At 43.5% G+C, this 15058-nt stretch overlaps 2 protein-coding genes across 5 annotated transcripts; both read left to right on the top strand.

The window, feature by feature from the left end:
- The first annotated feature begins 2650 nt into the window (after positions 1–2650).
- Positions 2651–7916, top strand: LOC136752263 (uncharacterized). Of its 3 annotated transcripts, none has more exons than XM_066707688.1 (10): positions 2651–3371; positions 3690–3753; positions 5003–5129; positions 5676–5783; positions 5944–5996; positions 6223–6403; positions 6537–6683; positions 7093–7210; positions 7359–7471; positions 7587–7916. In XM_066707688.1, exons 1-10 carry the CDS (start codon positions 3347–3349, stop codon positions 7686–7688), a joined length of 1038 nt encoding a protein of 345 aa, XP_066563785.1. In that variant the 5' UTR covers positions 2651–3346; the 3' UTR covers positions 7689–7916. The 3 variants fall into 3 exon arrangements, with proteins under 3 accessions (XP_066563785.1, XP_066563784.1, XP_066563783.1); XM_066707687.1 differs by having other exon boundaries at positions 2652–3371; positions 5646–5783; positions 7093–7195; XM_066707686.1 differs by having other exon boundaries at positions 2654–3371; positions 5646–5783.
- Positions 7917–9312: 1396 nt separating this feature from the next.
- LOC136752236 (stabilizer of axonemal microtubules 1) lies at positions 9313–13868 on the top strand. Of its 2 annotated transcripts, none has more exons than XM_066707685.1 (10): positions 9313–9504; positions 9950–10062; positions 10526–10662; positions 10881–11118; positions 11400–11522; positions 11810–12041; positions 12511–12652; positions 12872–13060; positions 13156–13298; positions 13449–13868. In XM_066707685.1, the coding sequence occupies exons 1-10, from the start codon at positions 9458–9460 to the stop codon at positions 13540–13542; spliced, it is 1458 nt and encodes a 485-aa protein (XP_066563782.1). In that variant the 5' UTR covers positions 9313–9457; the 3' UTR covers positions 13543–13868. The 2 variants fall into 2 exon arrangements, with proteins under 2 accessions (XP_066563782.1, XP_066563781.1); XM_066707684.1 differs by having other exon boundaries at positions 10526–10689.
- Positions 13869–15058: the final 1190 nt, after the last annotated feature.

The following is a 15058-nucleotide window of genomic DNA, read 5'->3' as shown; positions in this document are numbered from 1 at the left end:
GTCAAATTTTTTTTAAACTGATGCAATAGCATGCATATAAAGTATATCACCATAGTCCAGTATAGACAAAGGTGGCCTGCACAATTTCCCTTCTATGTCTAAATGAGAGATATGCTTTGTTTATATATATATAACAATTCTGAACTTCATTTTTTTTTTCACCAACCCAGTAATGTGTGTTTTAAAAGACTATTTGTCATCTAGCCAAATGCCAAGATATTTGTATGAAGGGACACATTCTAAAGCAGAATTGTCCAGGGTTGTAATTTTAAAATTTTCCAAACCAAGGCTTCTAGACCTTGAGAAAACCATATCATTTGTTTAGTTTCCATTTAAAACCAATCCAAGATCTATAAAGGATTTAAAAAAATGGAAATCAGACTGGAAGAGCAAAAATGCTTGAGCAAGAGATGGTGCTGCTGTATATAAAACTGTCATCAGTTTTTCACAGTTACAAATATCATTTATACAAGGTAAATAGTAAAGGCCCCAAGATCGATCCCTGGTGAACTCCTTTATGAAAGGCAGTGAACTTCGTTTCACAGCCATCCATTACTATAGCTTGAGTGCTTTCACTGAGGTAGTTTTTAAACCACAAACATGTACTAATATTCATGCCCAATGACAGTTTTTTTTCAGCAAACCAGAGTGAACAACAGCATCAAAGGCTTTAGACAGGTCATTAAATAGCACAACACAAGTTTCTCATCCAAGGCCTTTGCAATGTCATGTATAACCAACATGGTTGCTGTGATTGTACTGTGTCCTGGTCTGAAACCAGATTGAAATTAATTCAATATACTATTTTCAGTTAAACAACACAGCTGTATATTTACTAATGACGCCTGTATTTTAGCAAGACAATAGTTTAGAGATCAGTCGATAATTATCAAGCACACTAGTATCCCCACCCTTATGTGGTGGTAACACGTGCAGTTTTCCAAATCTTAGGAATGACCCCAGTAGTTAATGTTAGATTATAAATATGCAAAAGTAAACCAGAGATAATCAGAGCTGCCTTCAGCAGGCATAGGTCCAGCTTGTCAGGCCCTGTAGCTTTCCTGACATTTAAAGAAATTAAAGCATCTAATTTTTATCTCAGGAAAGCTTTGACTATTTTGACTAAAAACCTGAATAAAATCCATCAAAATAATAATGTTTTCCACTTGAGGTGGCAGTGGCATGTTTTTCAAAGAGATTGCCTGCTTTAATAAAATGGCTATTAAAGGCATCAGCAATGATAATATTGTCAGTAATAGGACCAGTCTCCAAAACTAATTGTTTTGGTACAGTAGCACATTAAAGTTTTTACTGTTTTCCAAAAGTTTGCTGGTTCCCCATTACAATCTACTAAAGTAGTTACAAAGTAGTCCGCTTTAGTTTTTCTAATACGCTTTGTACATGTTTCTCAGTTGTCTAAAAGTTAACCAATCAGAATTCAAAGCTGTTTTTCTAGCCTTAGCCCATGCCACATCTCTATTATAAATAATGTCTGATATATCAGATGTAAACCTGGCACCTTTTTGAGTGTTGCTTGCTTATCAGCAATAGAATTAAAAATATTAATAAAATACTCTAAAGCAAGCTCCACTTCGGTAAAACTATAAATACAAAGTTGCTATGATGATCTTGTATAAAGCTTGCTAATTAAAATGTCTATAATTTATTTTAATAATGATGCTGGGTAAGGCCCTCTGGATTCTAACATTCCTGATACATGCTATGGGACAATTGTCACTACCATCTAGTGGGAAAACTCCACTAGCCATATACTTGTCTGGTACATTTGTTAATATGTAATCAATCAATGTAGACTGCAATCGGACCTTAAAATTAGGCCTGGCATGCTTTGTGATTAACTGTGTAAGATTTAGCTCAGTACAGAACTCTTTTATAATTTCTGAGTCCTGTGTTTCTGACTCCCAATCCAAGTTAAAATTACCGGCAAACACCAGTGTCAAAAGGGAATCTGAGAGGCTCGGTCAAGGAGGTAGGCAAGAGGTCTGGGATCAGGCTTCTACACTTCCACACTCTGTACAATATATTACTACATAAATAACAATGACAACAATTAAAATAATTATAATAATAATAATAGTTTAAAATGGTAATTAACATTTGCAGTTATCTTTCAATTTGAGAACAATGCCCAAAGGGGGAGGGGGGGATTAAAACAGTTTCCACAGTACCTCATACGAAACTTTTCTATCAAAGCTGCCTATAGGCCTGTTCTTCTGTCATACAAACAGCCCCATCCTGATTCCTGTTTGTATAAATGGTATCAAACTCAGTTCCTGGAGGGCCCTGTATGCAGGTTTTCATTGCAACTGAATCCTCAGTCCTACGGTATTTAATATGTATATTGTTTAATCACATTATTTTATAAGTTTAAATATGTTATAAGCATGAGTGAAGGGATGCTCATTCTGTGATATGGCAAAAAAGTTGCAATGGACAAATTGCCTTTAATTTATCATAACAGTTACTGTTTTTATTAGTAAGTACTTTTGATTGCCCTAGGACTTTAACCTGGATTTTTTTTTCTTCTTCTTATATATATATATATATATATATATATATATATATATATATATATATATATATATGTATAGTGTTGTAGTGAACTTCCCTTTGATTTCAGGACCCTTTCTTCACAGCATGGGAGCAGAATAGCGGCAGTAAATCTGTGGCCCGGCTGCTAAACAGCCTGTGGCTCCCCAGTCTGCCCTGGAGATCTTGCCTGGGTGAGGTGACAGTGGAGGAGAGACTGACACTGGCCCTGCCTACTCCGGTAGAAGATTTACCTTCCCTCCCACCACCTTGATGGGGAGGGCAGGTCAGGCCTTCGCCAGAAAGGCAGGGTGCTACAGAGGCAGGTTTGACAGAGTTGCCCCAGGTCAACTCTACCATCGTGGCTCTACCAGCGCAGCACCTAGACCTCTCCTGCCCCAACAATCAGTGCAGGGTCACAGAGAGCCTGTTGAGCAGAGCTTATGCAGCTCGAGCCTAAGCGGCCCACCTTCGCAACACAGAGAGCCTGCTAGCCCTCTACCTGGCCAACCTGGTGAAGTGAAGCACGCAGTAAGGCTGTTTTTTCTGACTGGACAATAAGAGTTCTGCATTCCTCATGTGTGTGTGTGCACATGCATACAGAATTGTATTTCCCTGCCTTTTCCAAGTATGAGGACATGCTTTCAGTTTGAGCAGAGGAAGCATAAACCACTCTGAGAGCCGTGGCTTCAGTTGCTAAGCTGCAGCTGTATCCCAGGCTAGCAGAGCCCAAACAAACCCGCTGAGCAACAGCAACGTGTTTCTTTAAAGCCTATTCATGATGGTTGATGCATAGATGGACTGCTTCCATTGGAGGCAAGGTAAGGGTATGGTTCCAGCAGTGGTTAGTAGCAATGAATTTATAATTTTGCACATCAGTAAGTTGTGGCAAGGCACTGCACTCATACATTTCATAAAGAATTAATTCAGTAGTAAATCATTGTTACCACAAGAGAGAGATGTTTTTTTTTGTTCAATGTGGGTTGTGTAGGATTATGTGAGTTTGTGGTTAATATCACTGCTCATTTTGTTTCCCTGCATTCACTGATTACAAAATATGTCTGTCTATTTGTTTTTTGTTCACATTTTTGTTTATCTGTATCTCTAAAATTACTGTTTATAAATGCATGTTTTTCCAGTGACACCTGTCATCCTGATGGGATCCAAACAGGTTGAGTCAAGCTGGCCGGGGCTGCAGGGCAGGTAAAATATCTTCATCACAGACCAAAATTACCTCTGTTATATTTATCTTTATACATAATTAAAATGCTGAGGACCATTGCAATATATCACATGGAAACAAACGTTGGATGCTCTAGGATTAATGTTAATTAGTGTTTGTACGATACTGTAATCATCACAAATACAGAAATAATCGGTGGGAACATGGTAAAGTAACACCAGTACAATGCAGATTGACTGACTGGTGCATAGCTAGCATGCTCCTCACAGCCAGGCTCAGTATGGATAGCAGCTGGGCCTTAGGCTGAGGCCGGGGGGGCTTCCTAGTCTCAGAAGATGTCAGGTTCCCTGTCCCCATTTCAGCCAATCAGAAGCGCAGTGTAAATATATCATAAGGATGAGGGAAGGGATGCTCATGCTGTGATACAATGAAAAGTACTTTCAATTGGCCTAGGATTTTAACCTGGAGTTTGTCTTGTTTACCTTGTATCGATATCGCAGGAAATAATAATTGCTGAATTAAGTCCTGCTATCTAGTGACCCTCATACATATAACCCACAGTGGTCAAGTCTTCTGAAAACAAGACTGGGTTGTCACCACAATACTTTACTAATAGAAACTCAGATTAGTGGTGAGGTTGGTCTGCATGAATTCACATTGTGTTGCCATTTTGTTTTATTAAAAATGTTAATGGTCAAATGTGTAATTGCAAAGATAGGAATAAGAAAAGCAGGGTGGATAAGATTTTGGCTCTGTATGCCACCATAATGGATTTGAAAGGAAACAATCAAGATGCTTTAAGTGTAGACTTTCATCTTTAATTTGATGGTAGTTACATCCAAATTGGGTGAACAGTGTAGGAATTACACCCATTTGTATATGTGCCCCCCCCAATTTTAGGGGCTCAAAATTATTTGGACAAACTAACATAATCATGATTAAATTGTGAGTTTCAATATTTGGTTGCAAATCCTTCGCAGTCAATGACTGCCTGAAGTCTGGAACCCATAGACATCACCAGATGCTGGGTTTCTTCCCTAGTAATGCTCTGCCAGGCCTGGACTGCAACTGTCTTTAGTTCCTGCTTGTTCTTGGGGGCGTTTTGCCTTCAGTTTTGCATTCAACAAGTGAAATGCATGCTACATTTTTAAGCTTTTTGAATCACTTCTTTACACAAATGTGCTTGTTTTAGCTGTTTCCTCTCATTGTAAAATACTGCTATATTATCTGTCCCTGTCCTGACAAAAAGCCGTGCTTCCTCACGGACAGGGTTCTGCGGGAACAGGAGACCCAGTTCCAGGGACACAGGCGATACTCAGCTCACAGTGGAGCAGGAAAAAGACCCAGAAGCCGTGGCCATCTGGCAGGGAGCCCCAGAGAGCCACAAGAAGAGCAGGTAGACCCCGAGGAGCAGAAGACACAAAAAAACACTGCAATCTGGACAAGTCATCCTGCAGGTCTATGCTAATGCGTGGGTGCCGTTACATTATGGCAGTGTGCCTTTTGGACAGGCATGTTTAATTTCATTACAAAGAGTGCTGGAATATTATTATTAATCAAGCGGCAATGCCTTGCCCTGCAGATAGAGCTATATATTTCTGTATTGATTTTTTTTTGTTTGTATCAGGGGAAACTTCTCTTATATAGGGAAGTGTAAGTGTCTTGTCCAGAAGGCCTTGAGTAATGCAGGCACACCAGCCCAGCTACAGAATATACAGACTCATTTGAGCACATCTGTTTCAGGAACACTCCTCCCAGGCGCCAAGCTATAATATCCTGTGCTACTCGCTGTATGCATACTCATGCATAATACTGTGAATATAGTACTGTATAGCGATTGTGTCCTCTTCTTTGACCCCTTGTAAGTGCCTGCCCAGTGAGCTGGTGATGAAGCAGGGCTGTGTTGTTGTAGGCCTGCAGCACTGCTCGCTATTTCTCACAGAACGGCACCTTCGCGTGGCGCTTTGTTGAGTCCTTCGTGGCCAACGTGCTGAGAGACGAGCTCCTCCCAGACCTGCTGATCGAGGTGTTCTCTGAAGACAGCGCTCAGGTACGGGGGGCAGTGTCCATACTCACAGTCCTGGCCCTGGGTACTCAGACTGTTTTTGTTGCTCTAACACTAGCAAACAGAGCCCCCTGCCTCAAGCTAAACCTTTGTCTTTGCTGTGTCTTACCATCTCTCTCACTCTGCATTTCATGTGTGTGTCCAGGAGTCTGTGGTGAAACTGACTGATAAAGACACTGTGAAGACAGACAGACGTTTGTAAGTTTTTCTTTTTCAAAGTCCTTGACTCTGTATTGCACTACAGTACAACAAGAGTACACTGCATTGATTATTACAAAGTGTCAGCCTTCTTCAATAATGCAGTATCTGGGCATTTGGGAACAGTCTGAGAGAGAAGTCTTCTCATTACAAACACCATAAAGAATACAGTGGAAAAACGTAGTACAGTACCTTATGGTCACAAACTGGCTACTCTTTCCTGCAGTGGGGTAGTGCCGGGCAGGGTGTACGTGGAGCTGCTGCATGAAGTGACTGGAGAGGTGGTGTCTGCGGTGTTCCAGAGCTCCATCAGGGAGCATGTGGATGCCTACCTGGCCCAGGCAGCTGTTCGGCACTGTGTTGACAAGATCATCTCCGAGACGCTGGCCCCCCTCCTGCCCACACTGGTGAGCTCCTCTCTCTTCCCCTGTCAGTCTGAGGAGCCCTGCCCTTCCCCATGTCACCTCATGTTCCAGCATTATCTTGATAAAACAGCCTGTTGTGACCACTGTAACAGAGTATCATGTGTGCCATGCGCAGGTGCAGGAGGTGCAGGTTGAACTGGCAGAGGATGGGGTTGTGGAGTTTGACTTGCTTCCAGAGGTGCTTGGTGAGGAGGCCAGGGCTGTGGCGCTGTCTGTGTTGGCCGAGCACGACTGTCACATCGCAGCACAGCAGCTCACTCATGTATGTTCTCTCTCATTCATTATTTTTTTTCAACTTAAAGTGCCTTATTGGCATGACTTTCCATATGGTAGTGTTGCCAAAGCAATTATACACTACATATTTTTGGAAAGGACAATTAATATAGAAATCGAATTAAAAATCTTAATGATAAAAATAATCAAAACTGTTTCCCTCTCTCCCATTGAATTTACCAAAACACTGCACTCTAGCTGATCGAAATGAAATGTGTCAGTCTGTACAAAGTGAGTAGGAGATCTAGATAGTCTGCTTGGCTGGATGTGCTGTGCTGCACCAGGGCTGTGCTTGGCTCTTCTCTAAGCCTACTGGTGGGCATGTGGGGGGCTGTGTCGGCAGTGCGGGAGGCTGGTGTGGACAGTGGCATTCACCTCCCCTCGTGCTCACTGCCCAGGTGTGCCAGAGTGCGGGCAGGCTGGTGGACGTGCTGCTCATGGGTCAGCTGGTGGAGCTGATGGCTGGCCAGGGGCAGCGCTTCAGGGAGCAGGAACAGGCAGGTGCGCTGCTGGACAGTAAGTGCACTTCTAGCACAACTAGAAATTGAGTAAAGAGGAAAGATGTTAGGAAGAGGAAGAATGTTATAATAATAATTCAAAAAACTTAACCAGCATGTGCCACTACTGCCTCTCCAAACCCTGTCCTCTCGTGTCTGTGCTGAAGGCTGGGTGCTGAACATCCTCCTGCACCGGCTGTGCAGTGCTCAGAGATTGCGCGATGCTACTCTGGAGAACTGGCCCATGCGAGTTCACCACCGGCGCCTGTTCACGGACGTGGTGAGGGTTTGACACGCACACTCCCACACTGTCTGTCAGCCCATCGAGGAGGGAGCTGCACTGGGCTCGGGCTGTGGCTCAGCCTGTGTCTGACAGCCCTGTGTTTGGTCCGCAGGTGCTGGACGTCCTCCTATCCGAGCTGACGGAGGCTGTAGGGGAGGATCTGGAAGATCTGCTGGAGTATGAGCAGCTGGTGGAAGGAGCAGCTCTGCACTGACTGTGCGTCAAAAGGCAACACTCAGACACCGCAGCTAAAATAACCATGTGAGGAATGAGTGGAGAGATTCAGCGGCAGTTTGATGGCATGGCTCCATGTTCACTGGGACACTTTGAGACGGGATGGGGTTTTAATGTAGCCCTTAATGGAAAGACTTACATTTTAATCAGGCATTCTTTACACAGTTGCCAAATTGAGTTATTTTGTGACGCAATAAATACATTGAAAGTTCATAACAATCGTATTTGTCTTCATTTGCAGTTATTAATACAATAAATTCACTGTTTCTCCCGTTAATTCATATTGTTATAAATGAATGCTGATGTCTGATTACATCAATTATCACTACTCCTGGACTACTGTACCTAAAATAACATTGGGTAGTCCTAGACTAGTGCTAATCTGGGTCTGTGAAACCACCTATCCATATTCATAATTATTCCTGGTCTACCCTGCATGCATTAGGGATGTGATTGTGTTTCATATTTGATTTTTAGCATTTATAATATTTTTAAATAAGTGTTGAACCGTCACATCCTGAAACACAGAAGAGCTCTCCTGTGGGATTTTTACAGTAGCCATGATTGTGATGAAGGTGACACTTGTTTTAAAACTTACTACAATGATCGAATGTATCAGAAAATATACAAAAATACTTCACTTATACACTCCTACTAACACATGAGTGCATATAAACCAGTCATTTTAGGGACTTCCCCTTCAAGGTCACAAGCCTGGCTATCGAGCAGCTGGTGTGGGCTAAAATAATTTGCATTTTTTTTCCAGTATGCAAGATTTCTAAGCAAAAGGGTTTCTGATTTCCTAACTTATGGTAAATATGAAAATTCCTGTATCAATTCCTGCAACAAAATGACAGTAAGTAACCGTGCTGTAGCAGAACAATGCTTTTGCAGTGTAAGCTGTTGTGGGGAAATTTACTTTTATTATTCTATTTACATTGTTAATGGTTTCATGTTAATTTTGTAATGTTAATTATTTTTTTCTTGGCGTTATATACAGCTTTTGTCTTTAGGATAATCACAAACCGTATAAAGGTTTTTGTGTTTTTGGGGCACAGGCATTGAGTTGAGGACTTAAAACAATGACTTTGATAACATCTGCTGCCTGAAGTATGATGACCAGCACTGAAGTCTGATATCCTTTTAACCAGTGCAACATAAGCAGTTTTTAACATATCAAACACAACTGTATTAATAAATAATCTCAAGCATACTGTCTATCTCCAAAGATACAGAGAGGGGTCTCTAACTCACATCTTTGGTTCTTTTCTTCACTTCATGTGATAGGAGAGCTCACGATTTATATTTTTTGTAATTAACTTGTTACTACTTCACCCTCTACAAAGCCCCACCGTATACCTGTGTCTGCAGGGAGTTTCCCTGGGAACTGTTCTCTGGTTGCCAAGACTGAAAGTGTTCATACAATACTGGCCTGAGCAAATATTGTCCCCTTGCCTGCCCATAGTCTGCAGCGCGGTGCTGTATAATTACAGCAGGGCCTTATTGTTCCTCAGGCTTGCCCCTTTTTACATCACCCCCTGTTGAGCAGAAGAACAGGAAAGGGAGCCATAGCAACTGGCATAAACCAAAACCCGAGACTCCTGCCCTGTTTACAGTGCATGGGAAACAGTTCTGCTCGCCTGGATTGATGACTGTTGTTAAAAAGTTGCAGTCCATTAAATGAGACGTTTCTTGCTTTAATGGTGTCCACAGGAAAGCAGGAAACCTTTCAACAGTGACCAAAGAATCATGGACTTTCCAGAGTTTAACTGCATCTGTGAACTCTGTAACTGTGGGTGAGAAAAGCCAGGCTGCCTGCGTGTTGAACAGGGTGCCTCTCCGTGTGTCTGAGTAGTAATTCATTATTGAATTGTGTAGTTTTTTTTAAATACCACTGTTGAATGTAGGTGTGCTGTCTTTTGCATCTTATCTAATATCAATGTGTAAAATACCTGAGAAATCAATGCAGGAAGATAAATTATTACTCTACCTCATGACTTTTTACTTTAGATGTTTGTACTCTTTATTATGTTTGCAGTTTCATGACCAGCAATGGAATAAGTTTAATAATAATAATAATAGTAATAGTGCTTCTATTTTGCTCATAATAAAACAATTGTGCATGCAAACAAATACACATACATTTTCGAAATACTTTTGGCATTTCTCTGCCCAAAAAAAAACAAATAATTTTTTATTTTATTTATTTTTTTATAACATTGATACACTTATCTTTTGTAGCCGACACAAACACCACAAGGACTGCAAGAAGTCAAAAACAGCCTTACAGATCGGTTCTGGCTCCGAGAACTGCCTGCTCAGCCACTACAGCTCCAGCTACACCCGGCCCCACAGTAAGACTGTTTACCTGGGTAACACTGTTCTTCGGCCTCACCTCAGACTCTGCAACACTGTGCTGCCATGCTCCGGCCTGCTGCACCATGCAGTCAGTCTGTCTGAGATCACAGTGTCAGTCAGTGAGTTAGTCAACCAGTCTTTGTATCTGTCAGCCAGTCAGTGTATCAGTTGGTCAGTGAACTCACTGTCCTCAGAAATATCAATAACATATAAACAGCAACAGTGATCTACTTATACATAAGAAATATATATATATATATATATATATATATATATATATATATATATATATATATATAACGCTAAATCTATGATCAACAAACTCTGAAAAATGATAATCAAAAATACATTTTACAATACAATATTTATTCAACCAAACAGAATAAAATTGATTCAATGGAAAGGTGCAAACTCTTCAGCTGTGTGTTCCTTTATTTCTTGCCATGTTACTTGTCGCAGATGCGCGTGTCCGCAGCAGCAAGCGCCCTTTCCGCACCCCCCTGCACCCCGCCCCACCCTGCATGGCTCTGCGCACAACCCAGCGCTCCGCCTATCGCCGCCCGCCCCCCAGCACTAGAGCACAGCCTGCACCCAGGGTGAGTGTGAAGAGGACAGGTGACCGTGTGAGTTTAATATTTATTGTTGTAAATATTAGCAACTGTGATCTGTCTATACCTATCTATATATACATAACTTATATTAATAAATAAGTTAATTCAGAATAATAAAAAAGAATATTCTAGAAATGACAGTGGCTGTGGTTTAGATGTTACAGTTCCTCAGGGTGACGCTCTGTTATTGTGTCCCGGGACAGCTGGAGAGTGTGTGTGGCTCACTGGAGCCTATTCAGAGCCACTCAGTCTACAGCCTGGACTTCCCAGCAAAGGAGGGGGAGGCGGTTGTAGTGCGGCGCCCCCCCACGAGCCTGCAGAGGCCCCCCCCCGGGGCCCAGCTCAGCCAGCACACCACAGCCCGAGACAGTTACCCAGACCACAGCGGGGTGCTGCTCTCTCGCTCTCTCCCCAGCCTGGGAGAGCTGCCTGCTGTTGTGGGTGAGCGCTGTCCTCATACCCTGCACACCCCTCACACACACCCACACCCCTCCCTCATACACACACACACACACACACACACACACACACACACACACACACACACACACACCTCACACTCATGCCTCACACACACACACCCACACCCCCCTCACACACACACTCCTCACACTCATGCCTCACACACACACTCCTCCCACTGAAGTGGGGAGGTCATCCTGATAGTGTTTTTCTGTGAGAAATGCATAGTGTCTGTCATTAGCCTTCTCTCTCTCTTCTAGGATCTCTGCTCTTCCCTGACCGGAAGGAGGAGATGAAGACGATAACGCAGAGTGAGTTCATCTGGAAAACGGGAAGCAAGCCAGAGCTGAGTCAGAGCATCTCCTGCAACCTCAGGGTCGAAGGTCAGAGAGCATGGATGGCTATTAATACATATACATGGAAATGTATTCATATGTATGGAAGACATATGATACCTTAGAGCTATTCTGATAATGCCTGAATATTTTTTAATATATTCCAGCAGGGACAAAACAAAACCTCTTTAGTTTGATGCCCAAGTTTGCCTGTGCTGCTAAGAAAGTGATGTCATCATCTCTGAGTAGCGTGGGATGGCGACATTAGCCTCTGAGCTGGGTGCGATGTCAGTACCCCTCTCTGAGTGCTGTACTGTGGTCTGTGTCCTGTTTAGGTGAGCAGGACCTGCTGACGACCCATCACGAGGTGTACTGCGTTCATCCAGTGGAGGGCGCTGTGCCTACACGGAGGCAGCGCCCACCTGAGAAGGAAGAGGCTGTCAGAGCTGACCCGATGGAGTCTCTCACCAAGTACCGCTCCGATTACCCTGCTCATTACGGGCCCCCTAGGAGGAGCCTGCCTGCACGACCCCCCCCTGATAACCTGGTCATCAACCAGGCCCTCCGGTCAGTCATTGTGCGCTGTGCACTTCAGAGGTGTCCCATTTCCTGATCTGTTCTTAACTTGGCAGGAGAGCTCAGTGCTCTCACGCACAGTCACACTGTAGAGTAGCTGTGTTCATTCAGACACAAACGATGCATAGATTTCTCAGCACTACCAGGTATTTGTGGCCTAGATAGCACACCTGAATTGTACATACTGTACTTCACACAGGAATGATGCATTTTGGGTGTAACTCAAGCTCACTCCAAATGTTCACATTTTAAATATTCTCTTGAATTCAGCGTTTTTTTTGTGTGTCACTAAATGAAGCTGAGACAGTGTTGATATGAACCTGTAACCCATCTGGTTCACGGAAAAGGCACAAGGTTTGTAGAGCAGTCCGGGCATATGTACAGATCACATCTGCCGCCACAAGCACTACACACACTGTCACAGTACTGAAGGAGAGAGAGCCGCTGTGTGTGTTCGTAGGAGGGACTTCAGGACGGTGCAGAGGGACACCTACCCTGGCTGGGACGCCTCCAAACACAGACGACCTGACCCTGCCCAGCTAAGGGAGGAGTTGTCTGACTGGGACAAGGACTGCCCCTTCCAAGGCGACACAGTAACCAAGGTAAAAAAGAAGAAAACAAACAAACAAGTAAAATATAAGTATAAACAGAGAACATCAAGTAACACACTAAAGAGAATGGGCTATTGTCTAACCTACGCTTAACAGCAGTAAAATCAGCACCAGATCTGTGCAGCATGGAGTGGAAAGGTCCATGCATATGCTTATGCAAACAGGGCCCAGGTTCAAATCTGCCCTCACATCCCTGTCCTGCCCCCCCAGCTGGCGTACCAGCCTCTTCCTTTGAACAGCCTCCAAGCACAGCCCCTGCAGCACCGGGCCCCATGTCTGAAGGTCCAGCCAGGCCTGTTCCACGATACCACCGCCAGCAAGGAGTTCTTTCAGGACTGGGGGGCCCAGCGGCGCCGGCGGTGTGGGGATCCCCATGATGGACTCTACATAAAACCCCTGGTAAGAGAGAGAGAGAAAGACAGGAATGGGGGAGAGAGAGAGTCTTGCCTGTTGCCAGCAGACAGCTAATGCAGGGCGTGTGTGTCTGGTTCCAGGGGAAGCTGGAGAGCGAGACCACCAGCTCTAGCACCTTCATCCCGAAGAGCACACGGAGGGTGCAGAACTGCAGGCCGGAGCAGAGGCCTGTGCAGGCTGAGGGGGAGCACGACTTCACCACTGTCCACAATGACACCTACAGGTGAGGCTGGCACTGCCACACAGAAGTGGACAGCAGGTGTAAAATGTGTGTGGCCAGTAACGCGTGCTCAGAGACACTGTAGGAGACGAGGCAGAATGTCAGATGTCTGTTTGGCGCCTTAACCCCCTTCTCTCGGTCTTGTCTCCTCAGGCCTCTCAGTCTCCCTGTGTGTCGGCTGCAGCTCTACCTCGCTCACAAGCAGCAGCAGCAGAAGCATCTAGTGCCCCCTGCTGTCCCAACTTGACTATAGCAATGGCCAGATCCTGAAATCATGCTTCCTCCTTTCTAACCCATGATCTGCATTAATACAACTGAGGTGGATCAGGCAACACAGAGTGTAGGAATGTGTTGAGCGCAGTGGTTAACAAATAGATGAAGCAATGTAACACTCTTATCCCCCAAAGTAATATGCCATTTTAAAAAACGTTATACACATAGTTCCAGTTTCCACCTGTAAAGACAAACACAGCACTGATATTAGGAGAAAATGTACAAATATATACAGAGCCCGGATCCAAACTTTAATGACATGTATTGGAACGAATTTTGAAAATAAAGCGCTTTTAAGTACTTTGAATGAAAAGTGTATTATTACTTTTATTGGTAACTATTTACTAATAACAAATTTGTATTGTTTTTTAAGAACATGAGAACATAAGAAAGTTCACAAACTAGAGTAGGCTATTCAACCCATTGTGCTTGTTTGGGGTCCATTAATAAAGGGATCCAAGGATCCTATCCAGTCTATTTTTAAATGTTACTAAATTTCCAGCTTCAACCACATCGCTGGGGAGTTTGTTCCAGATTGTGACGACTCTCTGTGTGAAGAAGTGTCTCCTGTTTTCCGTTTTGAATGCCTTGAAGCCCAATTTCCATTTGTGTCCCCGGCTGCGTGTGTCTCTGCTGATCTGGAAAAGCTCCTCTGGTTTAATGTGGTCGATGCCGTTCATGATTTTGAAGACTTGAATCAAGTCCCCACGTAGTCTCCTCTGTTCCAGGGTGAAAAGGTTCAGTTCCTCAGTCTCTCAGTAGGACATTCCCTTCAGACCTGGAATAAGTCTGGTTGCTCTCCTCTGAACTGCCTCTAGAGCAGCGATGTCTTTCTTGAAGTGTGGAGCCCAGAACTGCACACAGTATCCAGATGAGCTCTAACTAGTGCATTGTACAGTCTGAACATCACTGCCCTTGTTCTCAATTCTACACTTTTGACAATATACCCTAGCATTCGGTTTGCCTTTTTTATTGCTTCCCCACATTGTTTGGATGGAGAAAGTGAGGAGTCCACATAGACTCCTAGGTCTTTCTCATGCGATACTTCATCTAGTTCTATTCCTCCCATAGTGTAATTATAGTGGACATTTTTGTTACCTGCATGTAATACCTTGCACTTGTCCACATTGAATTTCATCTGCCAGGTGTCGGCCCACAACTGAATATTATCTAAGTCCCTTTGAATAGCCTGTGCCGCCGAGATTGTATCTGCTGAGCCACCTATTTTAGTATCATCTGCAAATTTGACAAGTTTGTTAACTATCCCAGAGTCCAGATCATTAATATAGATTAGAAAAAGCAAAGGCCCTAGTACTGATCCCTGTGGAACTCCACTAACAACCTCACTCCAGTTAGAAGCAACTCCTCTAATCGACACTAATTTAGAACATTTGACACATCTTGTTTGTTTTCCAAGATACTTCCATTTTTGCCCTTTAGCTGTATCATTTCCTCCAGGGTCGGCCCGTGACATAGGCGGAATAGACAAA

Source organism: Amia ocellicauda, chromosome 1 (assembly GCF_036373705.1).
Source record: "Amia ocellicauda isolate fAmiCal2 chromosome 1, fAmiCal2.hap1, whole genome shotgun sequence".
Lineage (NCBI taxonomy): Eukaryota > Metazoa > Chordata > Actinopteri > Amiiformes > Amiidae > Amia > Amia ocellicauda.
The sequence above is the reverse complement of the archived record's forward strand: the minus strand, read 5'-3'. Positions and strand labels throughout refer to the sequence as shown.

Bases quoted from the DNA above. Each gene is read 5' to 3' on its own strand.
- LOC136752236 (XM_066707684.1), top strand. From the start codon at position 9,458: ATGGACTTTCCAGAGTTTAACTGCATCTGTGAACTCTGTAACTGTGG. The intron at 9,505-9,949 runs GTGAGAAAAGCC...TATCTTTTGTAG, and splicing joins TGTGAACTCTGTAACTGTGG to CCGACACAAACACCACAAGG. The intron at 12,042-12,510 runs GTCAGTCATTGT...GTGTGTTCGTAG, and splicing joins GTCATCAACCAGGCCCTCCG to GAGGGACTTCAGGACGGTGC.
- LOC136752263 (XM_066707686.1), top strand. From the start codon at position 3,347: ATGGACTGCTTCCATTGGAGGCAAG. The intron at 5,130-5,645 runs GTAGACCCCGAG...GTGTTGTTGTAG, and splicing joins GAGAGCCACAAGAAGAGCAG to GCCTGCAGCACTGCTCGCTA. The intron at 6,684-7,092 runs GTATGTTCTCTC...CTCACTGCCCAG, and splicing joins CAGCACAGCAGCTCACTCAT to GTGTGCCAGAGTGCGGGCAG.